Source organism: Sinohyriopsis cumingii, chromosome 13 (assembly GCF_028554795.1).
Source record: "Sinohyriopsis cumingii isolate HCF-2022 chromosome 13, ASM2855479v2, whole genome shotgun sequence".
Taxonomy (NCBI): Eukaryota; Metazoa; Mollusca; class Bivalvia; order Unionida; family Unionidae; genus Sinohyriopsis; species Sinohyriopsis cumingii.
The window spans coordinates 15251566-15273060 of record NC_142973.1 but is presented as its reverse complement, the minus strand read 5'-3'; the positions used below and the strand labels follow the sequence as shown (position 1 = coordinate 15273060).

At 35.4% G+C, this 21495-nt stretch overlaps 1 protein-coding gene across 2 annotated transcripts in view; it reads right to left on the bottom strand.

Annotated features, from left to right (window-relative positions):
• The window catches only part of LOC149784979 (LIM domain only protein 3-like), a 217417-nt gene that overhangs the window by 140780 nt on the left and 55142 nt on the right, over positions 1-21495 (bottom strand). For both annotated transcript variants that reach the window (XM_089978647.1, XM_089978648.1), the window contains exon 3: positions 18296-18346. In XM_089978647.1, the coding sequence (XP_089834773.1) occupies positions 18296-18346 (51 nt within the window). The remainder of the gene's footprint in view (positions 1-18295; positions 18347-21495) is intronic.

Below are 21495 nucleotides of genomic sequence, written 5' to 3'. Positions count from 1 at the left end.
ATCTATTTCTGGAGTTGGTGTAATAGGTATAGTGGTGATACATGTAGTGTGGCAGGACTTCAAATAATGCTTAGGTAATCCATTGCCTGAATTACTCAACAACTGGTGGAATAGGTATTGTGGTGATACTACATGTAGTGTGACAGGACTTCAAATAATGCTTAGGTAATCCATTGCCTGAATTATGCAACAACTGGTGGAATAGGTATTGTGGTGATACTACATGTAGTGTGACAGGACTTAAATATAGCTGATGTAATCCATTGCCTCAGTTATTCAGCAATAGTGGAACAGGAATTGCAATGATAGTGTGGCAGGACTTCAAATAAAGCTGAGATAATCTAATGTCGGAGTTATTTAACAAATGGTGGAATAGGTAGTGTAGTGATATTGTGGCAGGACTTCAAATAAAACTGAGATAATCTACTCTCAGAGTTATTTAACAACTGGTGGAATAAAGGTAAACCATTGCCTGAACTACTCAACAACTGGCAGAATATGAATTGTTGTGATAGTTTGGCTGGACTTCAAATCGAGCTGTGATAATCCAATGCCTGAGTTACTCAACAGCTGGTGGAATATGTGTTACGGTATACATGTAGTGCAGCAGGATTTCAAGATGAGTTAACCCACTGCATGAGTTATTCCAGAGTGGTGAAAAAGAAGTAAATCCCTAATTAGATGGTTTTCTGCAAGTAAAATGAAGGTTAATCCCCCAAAAAATCCAAGCTATTGCTGTTGTTACCAAAACTTGAGATAAAAGAGTAACATAGATTGTACTGCAAAAACTCATGATGAAGAAATTAAACTACTACGGTTTACTGTTAAATTTAAGCTTAATTTTAATACAAATAAAATTGAGAGAATTCAAGAACGAGCACTCCATTTCATTTATGATGACTAATAGTTCCTATAACTATTTGCTGGAAAAATCTAAATAACTGTCACTTAAAACTGAAAGGATGAAAGCTGCTGCCTTTAACATTCAAAATTTTAAATAACAAAAACGTCCTTTGTGTTTTCAAGACCTAGTTATTTTAAAAAATAACTCCTATAACTTTAGATATGCAAGCACTGCCATTATCTCAGGCCAAGGACATCAAGTTATGGAAGGAATTCTTTCAGATATGAGGTGGCTAGACTGTGGAACTCTTTGCTAAATACGGCTAGGAATACAGTCACATTTAACTAAGCTAAAAATTGTATTATTAGCTGCTGTAGTAGGCAAAAATGTTCATGCAGTGCTTCTGAATTCCAGATGGTCATGGTTCATGGTTGAGGGTACTAACTGTTGTGGATATGTTACTTTGCTTGTGTACTAGGACTGCTTAATCCCATTCACTTATTGATGCTTGTAACATTTCACAGTTTGCTATCATCTGTATGTAAGATGATGGATATTATAAAATGGAAACCATTAAAATCATAGTTTGCAACTTGGTTTTTCATGCTATTTGGAACTAAATTATGTATGTAGTCACATAACCATCATCATTTTTTATACCTCAAAAACAGTATTCATTGATCTTTGAAATATACCATCTGATCTCTAAATGACTATTTGTGTACTGCTGATGCTAGTACACTATGCTCCGGCACTTGAGATTTATGTACAACTTTTGAGGTACCCTATGGTCCAGTAATTGAGATTCATATAAATGTAGTACTTCTGATGGTTCTCTCTAGTATTCATGTACAAATAGCACTTATGATGGTACCCTACCGTCCTGCACATGAGATTTATATACATTTAATACTTATGATGGTACCCTACCGTCCTGCACTTGAGATTTATCTACATTTAATACTTATGATGGTGCTTTGTGGGCCAACACTTGAGATCATTACATACTACATATGATGGTACCAAATGGTTAAGTGCAGTGCTACTTGTTATTGTTGTTGGAGGGTTTAACTGCATTTTTTACATCAGGTACAAAAGGTTTATCCATAGGGAATAATAATATCCAAAATCCAGACCCAAACAAACATGTTTATCTCTACTGAGAATGATCCTAATACTTAACCCACACTCATACAGAAAATATTAATTATGTATTATTTGTTTAAAAAAATAAAAGTTACTGGTCAGTACACAATGAACTTGATTTTTGGACAAGGTCAAGTCCAAAATACAATTATAAATAACATAAAATCATGGAAAAAAAAACAAAAACAAATACAATTAAATATGCATATGTACTACTTATGATGGTACCCTATGGTCCAGCACTTGAGATTTATGTAATACTTATGATGGTACCCATTGGTCCAGCACTTGAGATTTATGTAATACTTATGATGGTACCCATTGGTCCAGCACTTGAGATTTATGTAATACTTATGATGGTACCCATTGGTCCTGCACTTGAGATTTATGTACTACTTATGATGGTACCCACTGGTCTTGCACTTGGGATTTATGTAATACTTATGATGGTATCCATTGGTCCTGCACTTGGGATTTATGTAATACTTATGATGGTATCCATTGGTCCTGCACTTGGGATTTATGTAATACTTATGATGGTATCCATTGGTCCTGCACTTGGGATTTATGTAATACTTATGATGGTATCCATTGGTCCTGCACTTGAGATTTATGTAATACTTATGATGGTATCCATTGGTCCTGCACTTGGAATTTATGTAATACTTATGATGGTACCCATTGGTCCTGCACTTGAGATTTATGTAATACTTATGATGGTATCCATTGGTCCTGCACTTGAGATTTATGTAATACTTATGATGGTACCCATTGGTCCTGCACTTGGGATTTATGTACATGTACTACATATAGTACACATTGTTTCTGAGGTGACAGCATAAATACTGAATGTAGAAAATTACAAATATTTAAAGGCAGTCCTAAGGGACTCGCTTGACATGCATGAAGTTTGGTTGAAATACCTTGAACGCTTTGAGAGTCATGCTCTAGAAATGCAATGTATATGGAGGTAACCAGACAACCAGATCACTATATCCCCCATCTATATATCACATCCTAGGGTACATGTGTGGATATTTGGAAAGTTCTAAATTAAGTTAAATAAGTTTATGTGCTGACAAGAATCATAGTTGATACATCTTTTAAAATAAAATAGTTGTATCATTTTCACCATTATCCACACATACACCATAGTTTGTCTCTCTGGCTTCAAACTGATACCACAGATTTGCAAAGTGTATGTCCAATTCCTTCACATTCATCGTCCATGAAAAGTTGTCGGTGGGTGGGTTGGTTGGGTGGAGGGGGAAATGCATAAGTACAAAAAATTATTTTGGGCTAGTTACTTTATTAAGTGACCGCTCCGGTAGCCTACTGGTTAGAGCAACCGCCACTGATGCAGGAGGTCTCGGGTTCGAACCCCGGCCGAGTCATACCAAAGACTTATAAAAAATGGTACTAACAGCTGCCTTGCTAGGAGCTCAGTGTTAGGACTAGTCAGCCTGGTGTCAGGTTAACGTGACTGGGTGGGACATCATGCTACATGCCTGCGGCATGATGCCCCAGTGCTAGACATCACTATAAACTGCCGCACTGCAGACATCACAGCAATATGGCTGAAAAATTGTTAAAGCTACATAATAAATCTATATCACACACACACACACACACACACATTTTATTAAGCCACACCCCAAATTGTCTAATGAGAAATAAATCCAAAATTTTATTCCCTAAAGATATTTCTAAATACCATAAAAGCCTTACTAAAATTGGAACTTAAGTACATAATTTTCTCTGGTAGACAGGTCCTTGTAGGAGATTATGTGGCAGTTTCATTAAACAGGACACAGCATGGCTCTTTGACACAGCAGATGTGGTCACAATGCAAAGAAGATTTACTCCATATGAAGCAGTAAAACACAGCTGCAGCAATCTTGAAACTGTCTTTTTTTCTCTTGAGATTATTGCAGATTTCATTATGAAGAGAATAGTAATTTTAGCAATATTCTTGATCGCTCATTTACACTACCTTTAACTTTCCTAGCTCTCTGGAATTACTTAATGATGAAATGGACCAACTTTCAAATTAGGCTTGGTGGAAGAGATGACACCTAATCAGAGAGGCAATTAGCAGTAATTAGGCTATGTGGAATGTTTTACTTATGATAACTCAATAGAACAACTGAACCCCATTAGATGGCACTGTAAAAGTGATCTAAAAATTACACTAAAAAGTACTATAAAAATACACTCAAAAGCAATCTAAAATTACACCAAAAATTACTCTCCAAGTACTAGCTCAAAAGTGCACTAAAAGTACATGCAAAAGTACTTCATAAGTACATGCAAAAGTACTCTATAACTACACTCAAATGTGCTCTAAAATGTACTCAAATGCACTCTAAAAACACACTAAAAAGTACTCTAAAATTACATCAAAAATTACTCAAAGTACTAGCTCAAAAGTACTCTAAAACTGCACTAAATATACTCTAAAGGTACATTCAAAAATACTATATAAGTACACTCAAAAGTACTCTAAATGTACATTCAAAAGTACTCTAAGTACACAGAAAAGTACTAAAAAAAGTACTCAAAAGTACTTTAAAAATACACTCAAAAGTACTCTAAAATTACACCAAAAATTAATCTCAAAGTACTAGCTCAAAAGTATTATAAAGTGCACTAAAAGTAATCTAAAAGTATACTCACAAAATACTCCATAAGTTCACTCAAAAGTACTCTAAAAGTACACTCAAAAGAACTATATAAGTACACTCAAAAGTAATCTAAAAGTACTCAAAAGTACTCTGAGTACAAAAGTACTCTAAAAGTACTCAAAAGTGCTCTAAAAAGTACAAACACAAGTACTCTAATAAGTACACTCAAAAGTAATCTATAAGTACTCAAGATTACTCTAAAAATAAACTCAAAAGTACTCCAAAAGTGCACCAAACGTACTCCATAAGTACATTCAAAAGTACTCTGTAAGTACTCTCAAAAGTCCTATAAAAAGTATACAATAAAGTACTCTATAAGTACACTCAAAAGTCCTCTAAAAGTACACTCAAAAGTACTATATAAGTAAACTCAAAAGTACTCTATAAGTACACTCAAAATGCACAAGTCACTCAAGCATAAAAATCACATCACAATGATCAACATTTTGTATGGATAAGTTACACTATGTCTGAATATACTCCCTGAGATGCATACACATACAACTTTTCTTGAGTGTTGGTGAAATAGAGTCCATGACACTGAGGGTGTAACGAATGAACACTTTACCTTGTGACTTTGACCTTTGATCTCTTCAGCCTAAAATCAATTGGGTTCTTTCTTATCATAAGTGTAATCCATCAAAAAAGTTTGTAACTGTAAAGGGTGGAGAACTGAAGTTAACTGTACAGAAATGAAACTGGTAACAGATAGGTGGACAAGCAGACAATGTAATAAAACCTGCATTATAGTAGATGTATATTCAAATTCCAGTGATCGTGACCTTATTCATTTTGACCCTAGAATCAATAACAGCGGCACCTGCCCATGGGTACTCTACTATGGAGGCTGGTGAAACTTAGGCCAAAGAAACTTCTCTTGCAGAAAGGAAAATTACATTTTCAGCTTCAGTGCACATGACCACAGTTGTGCACACAAATGGTTCAAGAAAAAAATGACCACAGCAACAAAAGTTATATTGCAGATCACACCTCATCTATGGAAGGCTAGGCAAACCAATGGACAATCACTATTGCTATATGGGGGCCCCGAGTGGCCGAGTGGTCTAAAGCGCTCACCATTACGGATCACTGCCATCTCACCTCTGTCTGCGTGAGTTCGAGTGTCAGCCTCGGCTAACTTTGGTACATGAGAAAGCCTGCCAGTAGCTTCTCGTGGGTCAGTGGTTCTTCCCGGGATTTTCTAGGGTTCTTCCTCCACCAATTGTACTGGCCGCCATGTATAGCCTATCTTGTGCTGAAAAATAGCGTTAAACCCTACAACAACAACAACAACTATTGCTATATGAACCCTGAGATTTCAGTACGGATAAGAAAGTCACTCAAGCATGAAGTGTAGGTAAGTAATATAATTTTGGCATCATTAGGCATTCTACCTGAGATACAACCACAGAGCAATTTTCAACAGCATAGCTGAAATTGGGCCTGAAGATATTGAGGGAATAATGAGAAAAGAAATGGACATATGGACAAACAGGTAAAATGCAACCTATGATCTTTGTTAGCAAGGGATAATGCAATCTATTTTGCATACAAAAATTGGCTAACAGTAAACACTTATATAACCCACTGCATATATGTTCATTTTAAGTCAACAAGCCATTTTTTGTTTGTTTTTGTAACTAGTTTTAAAAATCTACCATCTGCTTATGCCATATCCATGTAAATAGTAAACAGACAAGTTTAAATACACTATTTTTGTGACTATAAACCTTTTCTTCTATGGCAGTCTAGTATTATATGCCTATCTGTCTGACCTATGACCTGTAACTTCTATGGCAAAGTCTAGTATTATATGCTTATCTCTGACCTATCATCATCTTCTATGGCAAAGTCTAGTATTATATGCATATCTCTGACCTATGACCATCTTCTATGGCAAAGTCTAGTATTATATGTATGTCTGTCTGACCTATCACCATCTTCTATGGCAAAGTCTAGTATTATATGCATATCTCTGACCTATCACCATCTTCTATGGCAAAGTCTAGTATTATATGTATGTCTGTCTGACCTATCACCATCTTCTATGGCAAAGTCTAGTATTATATGCATATCTCTGACCTATCACCATCTTCTATGGCAAAGTCTAGTATTATATGCATATCTTCAGCTGACCTACCAGCATCTTCCAATGATTTCTTTCTTGGGTAGTTACAGATATGTCAGTGGTCTCAAAATTTAGGTGAACAAAATAGGCCTGCATAGCATTACTTCAAATTTCAGTCCCTCCCTTTTTATTCAACTTCAGTTCAACACTTTATTGCTTTTAATTACATAATGAATAGGTATCAATTTATTGCAAATCCTTTCACCTTACCATTGGGTTTATCCAAAGCTGTTGATGACAACTGATTGCTTTAGATTTTATTAAACCTTTCATACCCTAAGGAACCACATGAGATGATGCACAGGTTACATGACTGGTCAGTATGCGTGTCCAAAGTAATGGTCAGTTTGTAGTTTTAACTACTAACAAAGTTTATGTTATTGTTGTTGTTGTTGGGTTTAATGCCATTTTTCAGCACAAGATAGGTTATATATGGTGGCCAGTATAACTGGTGGAGGAAGAACCCTGGAAAACTCTGGGAAGAACCACCAACCCACAAGAAGCTACTGGCAGGCTTTCTCATGTATCCACATTGGCCGAGCCCAAGACTTGAACCCACTCAGACATAGGTGAGATGGCAGTAATCCAGAACAGTGAGCGCTTTAGACCACTTGGCCACTCGGGGCTCCCCAAAGTTTATCTAGTTTTTCCATTATAAGCATAAACCAGTTTAAGGATATTGTTATCCATGAACAGGTCAGGTGTATGGAATCTGTTCTGTACACTCAGGTGCCCCCTCCCCACCTTATTTAAAATGGCAGTATCAGTTATAAAAATGAAAACTATACTGAAAATACATAATAACTGTCAAGGTACATGTCTGGTATTGTTAAATGCTACTGCAAGATGCAGAGATCATGCCATGTCAGGAACTCTTTGAGAAGACATTTTCAATTTGTCATAAGGAAAGGAAATTGTATGATAATGAATCTTGGCAATAACTTGTTGGGGTGATGAATCAAAACAATTATTTTGGGAAATGAAAATCAGGGGTGGCCAAGATTATTGTATATGAAAATGTAATGAACAAATTACCTTACTTATGAATATTTTATACAGACAGATCCATACTTGCCTCCTAAGTAGCTTGAATTTTGTCATGAAGGCAGTCTGATGTATGGCCAATTACCCATGAGAATGAATAATGGCAAAAGACCCAACTCAATAACTTTCTTAATTGGATGGGATAATGATCTTGTCTTGACTGTGTTAAAGCTTGTTGGTTGTATGATTACTTGCAATATTTGATAAACAAGAGAGGACAGTAAAATGAAATAAATGGAGTCTATTACCAGTATCTTCAACACCTAAAGTTCCAAGAGTCAGAAAAATTAAATACAGTTTTTATATCATACATCTTATTTAGCTTCAGTTACAAGCCGATCAGTGAGCAGGTTTTGTATTCCTGAAACATATTGAATAACAGAAAAAGCAAGAACATTTTTCAATGTCTAAAACTGGACATTATGCATCTTAACAGAATAAAGATAGGATCCTTGTAACAGCTTTCAGTGTCTTCTTAACCTGGGATCCACATGCTTTGTTTTATTGAGAAAGGTCTAGTACAATGATTACAACAGTGATACAGTGCCAGAATTATAACAGTAAGACAGATATGGTTCTACGATTATAACAGTATTTATGTCAATGAATTATAACAGTGAGACAGATATAGTGCTAGGATTAACACAGATACAAGTCGGTTTTGTATGTTTAAAGCCATTTTTCAGCACATGATGGGCCATACATGGCAGCCAGTACAGTCAGATACAGTACTAGACTTGTAACATTGAGATAGATATAGTGACAGTGAGACAGAAATGGTATTAGAATTGTTGTTGTTGTAGGGTTTAATGCCATTTTTCAGCACAGTATAGGCTTTACATGGTGGCCATTATAAATGGTGGAGGAAGAACCCTGGGAAAACCCAGGAAAAAACCATCGACCTACAAGAAGCTCCTGGCAAGCTTTCTCACATACCCACATTGGCTAAGCACAAGACTTGAACCCACGTAGACAGAGATGAGATGGCAGCGATCCATAATGGTGAGCGTTTTAGACCACTTGGGGCCCCAGAATTATAACAGCAAGATGCAGATAGTGTTAGAAATTTAATAAGACTGATTTAGCACTTGAATTGTATTAGTTTTGTTTTTTTGTCTGGTTTAACACCAACTTCAGCAGAATAAAGGGTATACAAGGCAACCAGTGTGTTTGGTGGAGGATGAATTCAGGAAGACCCTGGAAAAGACCACTAATCCATAAGAAGTCACTGGCAAGCTTCCTTGCTTACCTACAATGGTTGAGCCAACACTAAAACTCGTGCACAGAAAAGTAAGATGCATGAATATTCTGTAACGGCGAGTTCTTTAGACCATTCAGCCACCAGGGGACCCTACTAGAATTAAAATGAGACATAGTGTTAGGATGATAACAGTGAGACAGATATAGTACTAGAATTATAACAGTAAGACAGATAAGTACTAGAATTATAATAGTGAGACATAAATTACTAGAATTATAACAGTGAGACAGATATAGTACTAGAATTATAACAGTAAGACAGATATAGTACTAGAATTATAATAGTGAGACATAAATTACTAGAATTATAACAGTGAGACATATAGTACTAGAATTATAACAGTAAGACAGATCAAGTATTATAATTATAACAGTGCGACAGATATAGTGCTAAAATTATAACAATGAGACAGATATAGTACTAGAATTATAATAGTGAGACATAAATTACTAGAATTATAACAGTGAGACAGATATAGTACTAGAATTCTAACAGTGAGACAGATATAGATATAGTGCTGGAACTATAAGAGTGAGAGAGATATAGTGCTGGAATTATAAGAGTGAGAGAGAGATAGTACTAGAATTATAACATTGAGACAGATATAGTGCTTGAATTTTAACAATGTGCTAGGATTATAAGAGTGTGACACATATAGTGCTGGAATTATAAGAGTGAGAAACATATAGTGCTGGAATTATAAGAGCGAGAAACATATAGTACTGGAATTATAACAGTGAGACACATATAGTGCTGGAATTATAAGAGTGAGAAACACATAGTGCTGGAATTTATAAGAGTGAGAAACATACAGTGCTCAGCTGAGTTGAAACATACACTAAATTTTCTGTTTGATCATTTATGTCATGTACTCTGACATGATGTGTAATTAAAATCTTCCAAGTGATTTGTTTTCAAATTCAATGAAAAACAGATAAATGGATGAACAGACACAAAAGGCAACATTAAAATCGCTACTCTTTACTAAGGGCAGGGATATTAAAATTCTTCAAACACTTTATCATTTAAACAACAGCAAGCATAAATCTTTAATGTGCACTTTTAAAATAATACAATTTTTCAAGATATTGCCCCCAGAATGGGTTGAAAGAAATAAGTAAAACTTTATAGTACATCTACACAAACCACATTTCTAGTCTTCAAAATTTCAATAAAATCCTCCTAGCACTGTGGCAGAAGCAATGACAGACTCAATTCCAAAGATACCCCTTTTCATTGGTTAAAGTAATAATAGACTCAATTCCAAAGATATCCCTTTTCATTGGTTAAAGCAATAATAGACTCAATTCCAAAGATACCCCTTTTCATTGGTTAAAGCAATAATAGACTCAATTCCAAAGATACCCCTTTTCATTGGTTAAAGCAATAACAGACTCAATTCCAAAGATATCCATTTTCATTGGTTAAAGCAATAATAGACTCAATTCCAAAGATATCCCTTTTCATTGGTTAAAGCAATAATAGACTCAATTCCAAAGATACCCCTTTTCATTGGTTAAAGCAATAACAGACTCAATTCCAAAGATACCCCTTTCATTGGCAAAATGTATTCCACATCTACACATACCATATGTCTACCCTACATAGTTTCAATAACATCCTCCTATCATTGTTTGGGGAGTAGAAATGATGAACTAAATTTTTAAAACAAACCTTTTTGACAGCTGCTCAAGAATTTTCCTCCAAAAATTAGAGGAAAAAGTGTAATACATGTACCTAAATGCAAATCTACACCAGTCACATATACAGCAGTGTAGGAGGAGAAACAATAATAAACATTGCCATGGAGGGACATACAAAGGGATGGACAGATGTACAGTAAGATGGACTGATGCAAAGGAGTAAAGGCGCTATCTCTGCTCTTCACAAATGTGCAGAGATGATAATACCAGGCCAAGCAATGTGACAAGCAATATGACAAGCAATATGGTACTGAAAAACAATATTACAAGATGTTAAATCATGATAAATATGTTAATATAAAAGAAGTAACAAAATATTGTTTATTTAAAGTATTGTAAAGGCAGGAAGTTGTATTACTGAAAAAATCAAAATCACTTTGTACATACAAATTTAATATAGTCTCTTTTTTGAAATGAGATCCCAAACAGTAAAGTAATTATAAATGGGATTTAATGAAATGTATAAATAATCTCAGTAATTTATAAAAAGAATACCATGGAAAATTAGCTTTTTTTCTCAATTATTTGCTATAATAATCATATACATTACATAAGAGTCGGTGAATCAGTTTGAAAAGACTGCTGAAATTAGTCTGTTGCATGCATGATTTAAGCACACCTTCGTTATTTTTTGCAAGAGAAAGGTATAAAGATTAGCTGCAAGCTTAAGTAAATTATTTTTCTCATTCCACGAATGCATTAAATCCCAAATCAATATTCTTGACAAAAATGTTTCCTATGATAGGTAAATAACAGTGCATTCCAGATTATTACACCTCCATAATACTTGGTAAAGAAATCATCCACATGCTGAATTATGCTCTTAAGGTCATGAGTTCATTTTGTTAAGCTTATTATCAAGGAATTAGAATGTGAATGTTGACACCAGTCATGCACAGGTCAGTGTTAATACTGGAAAACCAATGAGATCAGGAACAAATTTCATATAAATAAGTGAAAAGGTGTAAATTTTGCAGAAATGAAGGAAATGGTTTAATTTCCAACAATTGATTAATTTATTTAGTAGTTTTTAATGACAAAGCAACTCATGCAAGGTTATGCAATGATGTGGCAACTGGAGCACCTGTATGTGCCATGCCCAGGAACACACCATGGCAGACAATCAAGCCAGATCTACTCTGGATTTGGACCTGCGCCCTTCTGTTTGTGCGTCTGGTACACTTTATAGCCACAGAGACACTGCAGCTCCTAATTTCCACAAAAAATATTTTCTGTTAGATGTAAAGTCGAGTACCATCCCAGTGTTCCAGTCAGAAATTTTCTTGCAGGAAAGGGGGGTGGGGGAGGCAAGGGGTAAGGCCACTTCTTACCAAAATGTCACTTTCTATATAGAAAGGGACCATTGTCAAAAGTTGCAGTGTCAACACAATAAAATTTCACTGTGAAAATTAAAACTATTTTATTCTCAAATTGTAATCAAAGTAGAATTCATAAGAATATTACAATGACTCAAATGTAACAACGAGGACAGATGTTTTTTTTTTACATATAAAGAATCAAGATAAAAAGAACGTGTTCAGAACTTATGTTCTGTCGAGTGGATTGATGAATGTTTACAAACTATCATTAAATGAGAACATCGCAGTAAAATACATGTAAAGAGAAATAAATATAAAGTAATAATACATTTATTAGGGAACTTTCTGCAAGATCCCACCATAAAATGGACACTTATAATGGACATCTGTCCTGCCCCATAACTGTTCTTTACCGACAGGTAATACTGTCTTTTTTTAATGCAGCAGTGACTCTGCTTTATGGTTTGTGTGTGTGTGTGTGATTTGGATTTTTAACACAGCTTTAAAATAATTTCAGTCATATTGCTACAATGTCTGCTGTGTGGCAGTTTATAGTGATGTCTAGCACTGGGGTATCATGCTGCAGACATGTAGCATGATGTCCCTCCCAGTCACATTATCCTGACACCAGGCCGACCAGTCCTAATACTAACCTCTTAATGCTGAGCATCAAGCGAGGCAGCTGTAAGTACCATTTTTGTAAGTCTTTGGTATGACTCAGCCAGGGATTGAACCCACGACCTTTCACACCTGAGGCAGACACTCAAACCACTAGGCCACCGGAGTGGTTGCTTCATGGTTTAGTGTCTGGGCTAATATCCTCCCTTTCTGGGCTGCTGTGTGTAATTTAAAAATGAAACAAATTTCTGAAAACTACAGGAAATATTTTCAAGGAAAATACTTACAATCTGAATCTGAAAAAAAATTCTAATGTCCCAAGAAAATTAAACTTGAGTATCAGACCAGAAAATCCTATGATTCGTGCCAGACATGATGGCTATTTACAATTGTAAGTCGGATCCTACGGTCTTTTATACTATCACTGTACCAATATTAATCCCCAATTTCTCTGTGTAATACAACTACTGCTGTTTTAGCATCACTCAGTGTTACTAAATGCAACAAAATTCAGCATATCTGCAGCATTCATTTTACCTGAATAACAATTTCAGTATATCTGCATCATACATTTTACCTGAATAACAATTTCAGTGTATCTGCATCATACATTTTACCTGAAAAACTAACCATTACTAAAGTATGTTATACTTTGCAAGATTAATGTTTTCATGTCTCCTTGTAAAAATGTGCAAACAACCTGTGCTCACAAACTTTTTGTCAATTACAGTGTTTCTCCAGCATTGTGGGGTTTAGCAAACATGCAATGAAATGTGAACCAATAATCCTTGCAAAGAAATTAATTATCCAGATATGATCTGGGCTGCCTCTTAAGGCCTACCCGCTCATTACAACAACACACTGATCAATAGTTGGAAAAATTCATCAAAGATATGAATTAGCTTGACAAGAAAATCATTCATGCATCATATTGCAATAACATCAACGAAGCGAGGAACTAAAACATTGACAATATGGTTTAATCTGATGAAGAAATGCCAAAAGTGTTGCCTAGTCCTTTGTTTTGGTTTCTACAATATTCTAAGCAATGAGTTTAGAACACATGCCAGTATTGCATTGTACAAAATTGTGTCTAGATCTTTAGTTCTGCCATGTAAGCAGCATACTGTATTGTAAATATGACTTAGAGTGTGTGTGTGATTTAGATTTTTAACATAACTTTAAAAAAAATTCAGTCATATTGCTATGATGTCCCACCCAGTCACATTACCCTGACACCAGGCCAACCAGTCCTAACACTAACCTTTTAATGCTGAGCGCCAAGCGAAGCAGCTGTTAGTACCATTTTCAAAAGTCTTTGGTGTGACTTAGCCGGGGCTCGATTCCGCGACCTCCAGCATCCGAGGTGGACGCTGTACCACTAGGCCACCGGAGCGATCAAATATGACTTAGTAAAAACTGAGATACCATAAATTTATATTTAGTTATTATGATATATATATATATATATATATATATATATATATATATATATATATATATATATATATATATATATATATTCCCAAACACACCATGTGTAAGAAAGCAATTTAAGGCAGTCCAAAAAGTATCTTATAAACTAGTTCTACAGTATACCAAGACCATAAGGAAAAGACAGCATGGTGAATGATTTAGGCCAAAAGAAATGTGCCAACAGTGGAAGATTTAACAGTATATGGTAATCATTGTTTCTCTTATGGGCCACGCAATGAGAATAGGATTACGATAAGAGTGATTAATTTTTAAGCAGATGGAAATATTATTATTATTATTATTATTATTATTATTTTACACAGCAAGATATTTATATTACAGATTTAATGTGATGGTTTGAGTATCTTCAGTGTGTTCATGATGTATCCTCAGATATTCAGTGAATTAAATTAATAATTATTTAACATTGTGTCAAGTCTCCAGGTGCCCCTGGAATGGAGATAATTTGTATTTGAAGATTTGCAGCTGTAAAGTTGGTTTTCTATCACAAATACATTTTATCACTTGGATGATCTTCACCAGAAAGAAAAAAAAACAAAAAACAATCTGCAACACCATTACCATCATCAAATCCTCACATACAAAACTGTCACCTCTAACTAATTCCATGACACAAATCACATGAATGATTTGTAGGGTCATGCAACAATAATAACTCATTTGGTTATTCTCACAGCATAAGGATATCAAATGACCTCACGTCAACATTCCAGAAGGACTAAAAATGTGTTTCCTGATTACCTCCTTTAGGGTCCACCTATGGTCATAATGCTAAAATCTGTGCTGCCCTTTTGGTACTAAGTAAAATGGAAACACCCTGTGCAGGAAGAGAGTCAGACATGCACTTTGCAGGTACAAGATAACACTATTATAATTTAAAAGAAAGGCACCTGCAGCTGCTTTAGTAGTTCTTAACATATTCCTTTGTGTGCCTATGTACAGATTGCACCTTCAAAGTGACAGCACAGAAAGTTATGAAAGAGAAATAATTAAAGATAAATGACAGAAAGAAAGAAAGAAACTGAAGAAGACCTGAAGGAGATATAAAAAATACAAATTTTCAGCCATTAGGGATAAATGGAAAAGGCAGCACTGGATCAAGATTTTTTTATCTAAAGTGTTTCCTCTCTTTTCACTGTCCCTCACTACCAGTGGTCACTCACCTTGGCACCAACAGGTTTGTGTTTTAAAATACCTCACTAGGAAAACAATCCATTAAAATGGCCAGCAGCCAGCTAATAAATGCAAAACACTATAATTTACGCATCATGACTGGCCAAATATATGGATTTACAGGTAGAAATTTCACATACATTTGTTGACTTCTAAATTTATTACACTGACATTTGTTTCAACATGTCAATAAACTATAAAGCACCTAACTTTTTTTAAAATCCATACAGAGAATTAATTAATACAATTATCCTTAATGCTATGTGTTCATGAGTAATGGCACTTGGATAATTACTGGCTATTATAACCACCAATAATTATCAAGATGACAAAGGCTAACTGCTAAGAAGCAGCATATAGTTCAGCTCAAGCCTGGGTGACATCCAATCATCATGAAGTAAAAATGCCATGTAATCTGTCAAGGCCCCTCACTCAAGCCTGGGTGACATCCAATCATCATGAAGTAAAAATGTCATGTAATCTGTCAAGGCCCCTCACTCAAGCCTGGGTGACATCATCATGAAGTAAAAATGCCATGTAATCTGTCAAGGCCCTTCACTCAAGCCTGGGTGACATCATCATGAAGTAAAAATGCCATATAATCTGTCAAGGCACCTCACTCAAGCCTGGGTGACATCCAATCATCATGAAGCAAAAATGCCATGTAATCTGTCAAGGCCCCTCACTCAAGCCTGGGTGACACCATCATGAAGTAAAAATGCCATATAATCTGTCAAGGCACCTAGCTCAAGCCTGGGTGACATCCGATCATCATGAAGTAAAAATGCCATGTAATCTGTCAAGGCCCTTCACTCAAGCCTGGGTGACATCCAATCATCATGAAGTAAAAATGCCATGTAATCTGTCAAGGCCCCTCACTCAAACCTGGGTCACATCCAATCACCATGAAGTAAAAATGCCATTTAATTTGTCAAGGCCCCTCACTCAAACCTGGGTGACATCCCAGCATCAATAAGAAAAAATGCCATGTAATCTGTCAAGGCCTCTCACCCAGACATATGAAACTTCAAGATTAATCTTAAAGACCATACATCACATCTTCATAATTATTCTGAATAACATTGGTACAAGTTTTATCACATTGATTCCATAACATGCCAGTGATTTTTAATTGAAAATGTTAAAAATTTAAAAATTATTTATGACTTCCATACTTTACATGTAATTTTAACTCAAATATGAGTGATCTCTCCCAATCCCTCTATAAAGGCCACCTCTCTTATAAGGTAACTTTTCTCCTGTGGACAGGCTCAGGCCTTATAAGAAGGGGACCACTGTATCATTACCCAACCAGAACTGGCTTGATGCCCAGACCAACTCTGCTTAATCAACTCAGTAAATATAATTTGTAAATTGTATTGGTTTTTCCCACAATATTTTGTTTTATTTCAATTTACCCTTCATTGACTCTATTTAGAGAAAATTACAGTAGCAAGTATGTGTTACATTTTGGGGTCTCTGTCTTTGCCAATCCTATCTGTCTGAATGCTATGTGAATGATATCTGACTTTTTCCATAACTCATTTAAACCTCGTGTGCCACTTTTAAACATCATGAGGTTGTACCCTACTTCCAAGCATTGAAACCTCAACATCATGAGGTTGTACCCTACTTCCAAGCATTAAAACATCAACATCATTTAGGACACATCAAGGTGAGTGTCATTACAGAAAAAGAGAAAGATGAAGTTGTACAATGACACCAAATAATGTAGACTTTCTACTGATGTTAAAAAATGCAGTGGAAAAATGTCATTTTTTTAGATCAAATATTTTAACCTCAAAAATTGCTGGTTCAGAACTGGAGTTTTTATCTGGATTGTAGATGATTAGCCTTAGATTACAGCAGACCAGTCTGAACTGTGCACAAACATAAACAAATATATAAACCTAGAAAAATATGAGTTAAGTTAGATTTGGAGTGAAAAGGAGCCAGGATATGAAAATCATGGGTCCAATACACACAAGATTTCAATTTTCATCCAACTGCACATGAGTGGGGAAGTAGCCAATACCCCCCCCCTTTATAAACCTATACATCTGGCTAAATGAAAACTTCTGGAAAACAGATGTATTATTTGTTTACAAAAAACAAAAACATCATTGTATCTGGCCAGGAACACAGTGAACTTGATTTGGGACAAAGTCAAGTCCAAAATACAATTAAACAAACAGAACACACAATGATGGAGAGAAAACAAAACTAAGAAATACAAATTAAACTTATATAACCTAGACTACAAAATGTTGAAAGGTCAATTCATGGAAACTTCAACTGTAAGATGTATTGTAAAACTGCAGTGAAAGGTTTGTAATTCCTACATATTTTGACATTTGTATCAGATATTGACTACAGTGTAAGCTGCTGATATTTGCATGAAAACATGATTACAGCAAGCTGCCAACATTTGTATCAAAACCTGACTACAATGTAAGCTGCCAACATTTGTATCAAAACCTGACTATGGTGTCCGCTGCTGACATTTTTAACAGAAATCGACTAGTGTAAACTGTTGACATTTACAACAGAAACTGACAACAGCTTAAGCTGCTGACATTTTTAAATCAGAAACTGACTACAGTGTGAGCTGTGACTTTTTTAAATCAGAAACTGACTACAGTGTGAGCTGCTGACATTTTGTACCAGAAACTGACTACAGTGTGAGCTGCTGACATTTTGTGCCAGAAACTGACTACAGTGCAAGCTGCTGACTATGTTGACTATTCTGGTATACAAATTCAGCAAAATCTAACAAAAGAAAATCTTTTCAAAAGCTATCAATTAATAGGATGTTTTCAGAATTGTTCAAAAGTAGGACCACACTTCTGGCTACTTAATGTATGTCATTTTGACTTACCTGACCTGTCATAAATCACCTCTAGATCTCGGGAATCAAGTGAACCTAGCTCTGAAAAGGAAAAAAAAGGGACTGTCAGGTTAGATTAAAGAGATTAAGCTCTTTATACAATAAATCTTCAGGGGTTAATCTGACTGTTATTGGCAGTGATTGTAAAACAGAATCTGACCATTATTGGCAGTGATTGTAAAACAGAATCTGATCGTTATTGGCAGTGATTGTAAAACAGAATCTGACCATTATTGGCAGTGATTGTAAAACAGAATCTGACCGTTATTGGCAGTGATTGTAAAACAGAATCTGATCGTTATTGGTAGTGATTGTAAAACAGAATCTGACCGTTATTGGCAGTGATTGAAAACAGAATCTGACCGTTATTGGCAGTGATTGTAAAACAGAATCTGACCGTTATTGGCAGTGATTGTAAAACAGAATCTCATTAATCCAAACCTTCTTCACAAAGATTACTGGTCAATCAAAACAGCATGAATATTTTCTAGTACACAGACTTTATTAAAATGGGTGAAACCCAGCTTTCATTAAAAATGGGGGCGGGATAGTTTAATGATGTAATACTTTCCTGTTGCTATTGCATAGCTAGTATTTTTCCAGGAGGGAAATACCTGACCGAATGAAGAAAAATCTCTTCCCATTAGGGTGAATCAGAATCTTCGAGAATGCTGGATTAGCCCTGGGAGAACCATGCACATCACTGGCATGCACAAAGGTCCTCATCATTATTTTGAGGAAGCAGCCTAACTTAGAGGACAACAGTGTGGGGACAAAGGAGGGAATTTGGTAATGGTAATATCAACAGATATGTAGTACATCATTCAAGTCATTCCTGCCATAACATGACATGTCACACCAAAAAACACAATCTTTTACTCCTCCCATTAAACAGTTGTGTTTAGAAAAACATGAGTATTCAGTAATCTTAGAAGAAAAAAAAAAAGACCTACATCAAATTATTCCCATAATATGCAACATTTAAAAATGGTAAACAGTCCTGACTGGAGCAAATTTAAAACTATCCTTGGGGTAGTTTAAATAGTGGCAATTAAAAGGCAAAGAGGTCAGGCATAAACTACCACCATTTTACATATTACTTAACTGGATGACAGTAGTAAGTGTGATGTCTTAAGAACTTTGAAGATTGCTGTGGGCGAACCCATTGTGCTAATTTGCAAAGGTAAAATTTGCAAAGTGAAACAATCAAATTCATCCAAAGTTATAGGTAAATCAGATCTGTTAGATCCATTTTAAGAACCAAAGTTGTCTTGAATGTGAATGTTAAGTCATCTGTGTTAAAGAGTATTAGCAAGTTTGTGAACAGTGGCAACATTTCTTTCAAGTCTGAATTTTCTCCATATAAATAAAATGCAAAGATTCCTTATTTCAGCTGTCAGAATAGTATTTAAGTGTGATTCATATTTGAAGGTGATTCAAAAAGCAATTAGCTATCAGCAAAACAATCAAACCCCAGCTAAAATAAATTTGAGAACTCTTGGTTGATGAGTTTCACTTTGAAACACAGCAGTAAGTGGGATAATTTAATTCTTTATATACACTGCAAACAACATATCAACAAAAGACACTCTGGAGTATACGATGTCTGTCAAAAGAAGAGCACCACCAGTACGAAACATATTCAACATGCTGAATTGAACATTCGGATTTGTTAAAATACTCATTATTTATTGACCAATGCTTTTCAGGATGATTTTTAGCCTTGAAATAGATTGACTGAAAGACAATAATAAGCACATGCCCATGACTGATTAGTGTTCATGAAGAGTAAACACCCTTACTGGACAGAAGCATTTTTTATTGCTGTATTACCTTTAATTCTCCCATTAAACTTGAAAAATAGTGTGTCCCCTGTCTCCTTCCCCAGTGAAATGGTCAAATGTGATGTATATTCATTTTTCAATAAAGACAATCTCATCTAGTGATCATACCACATACAGTTCTGACCAGGACTGACTAAGAAATTTCAGCAGGGAAGTTTGAATAACAATACCATACTGTCTCTAGTGAATGCAACAATAAATAAGGAGAATAACTGACTGATGATGCAAGAAAAAAATGGTGTGGGTGAACTTGGACTCACTTGAGAGGTTAGGAAGGATTGACATAATGTATGCCAAGATCAGAGAACTTGTTGAAACAAGGAGAACAGAAAACAAAAGCAGGTTTATTCAAGGCAATGATGGCACATTATTACAGTAAAGGGATTAAATCAGGGTGAGGTGGAAAGAATATATCAAGAAGTTGTATGACAAAGATGGAAAACAAAGTATGCAGGACATAAACCTTGAAAAAGAACGAGAGCATTTGAGAAATGATAAAGTTTCTAAAGTACTTAAATCTGAGGCAATAAAGGAACTAAAGCTTAGGAAATAGTGAATGGCATTGCAGATGGCAATAAAGTAACTAAAGCTTAGTAAAGAGTGAATGGAATTGCAGAGGGCAATAAAAGAACTAAAGCTTAGGAAAGCAGTCAATTGCATTGCAGATAGCAATAAAGGAACGAAAGCTTAAGAAAGCAGTCAATTGCATTGCAGATGGCAATAAAGGAACTAAACCTTAGGAAAGCAGTCAATTGCATTGCAGATAGCAATAAAGGAACTAAAGCTTAGGAAAGCAGTCAATTGCATTGCGGATGGCAGTAAAGTAACTAAAGCTTAGAAAAGTAGTCTATGGCAGTGCAGATGACAATAAAGTAATGAAAGCTTAGGAAATAGTGAACGGCATTGCAGATGGCAATGAAGTAACTAAAGCTTAGGAAAGAGTGAATGGAATTGCTGATGGCAATAAAGGAACTGAAGCTTAAGAAAGCAGTCAATTGCATTGCAGAGGGCAATAAAGGAACTAAAGCTTAGAAAAGTAGTCAATTGCATTGCAGATAGCAATAAAGGAACTAAAGCTTAGAAAAGTAGTCAATGGCATTGCAGAGGGCAATAAAGGAACTGAAGCTTAAGAAAGCAGTCAATTGCAATGAAGATGGCAATAAAGGAACTAAAGCTTAGAAAAGTAGTCAATTGCATTGCAGATAGCAATAAAGGAACTAAAGCTTAGGAAAGCAGTCAACTGTATTGCAGAGGGCAATAAAGGAACTAAACCTTAGGAAAGCAGTCAATTGCATTGCAGGTAGCAATAAAGGAACTAAAGCTTAGAAAAGTAGTCAATGGCATTGC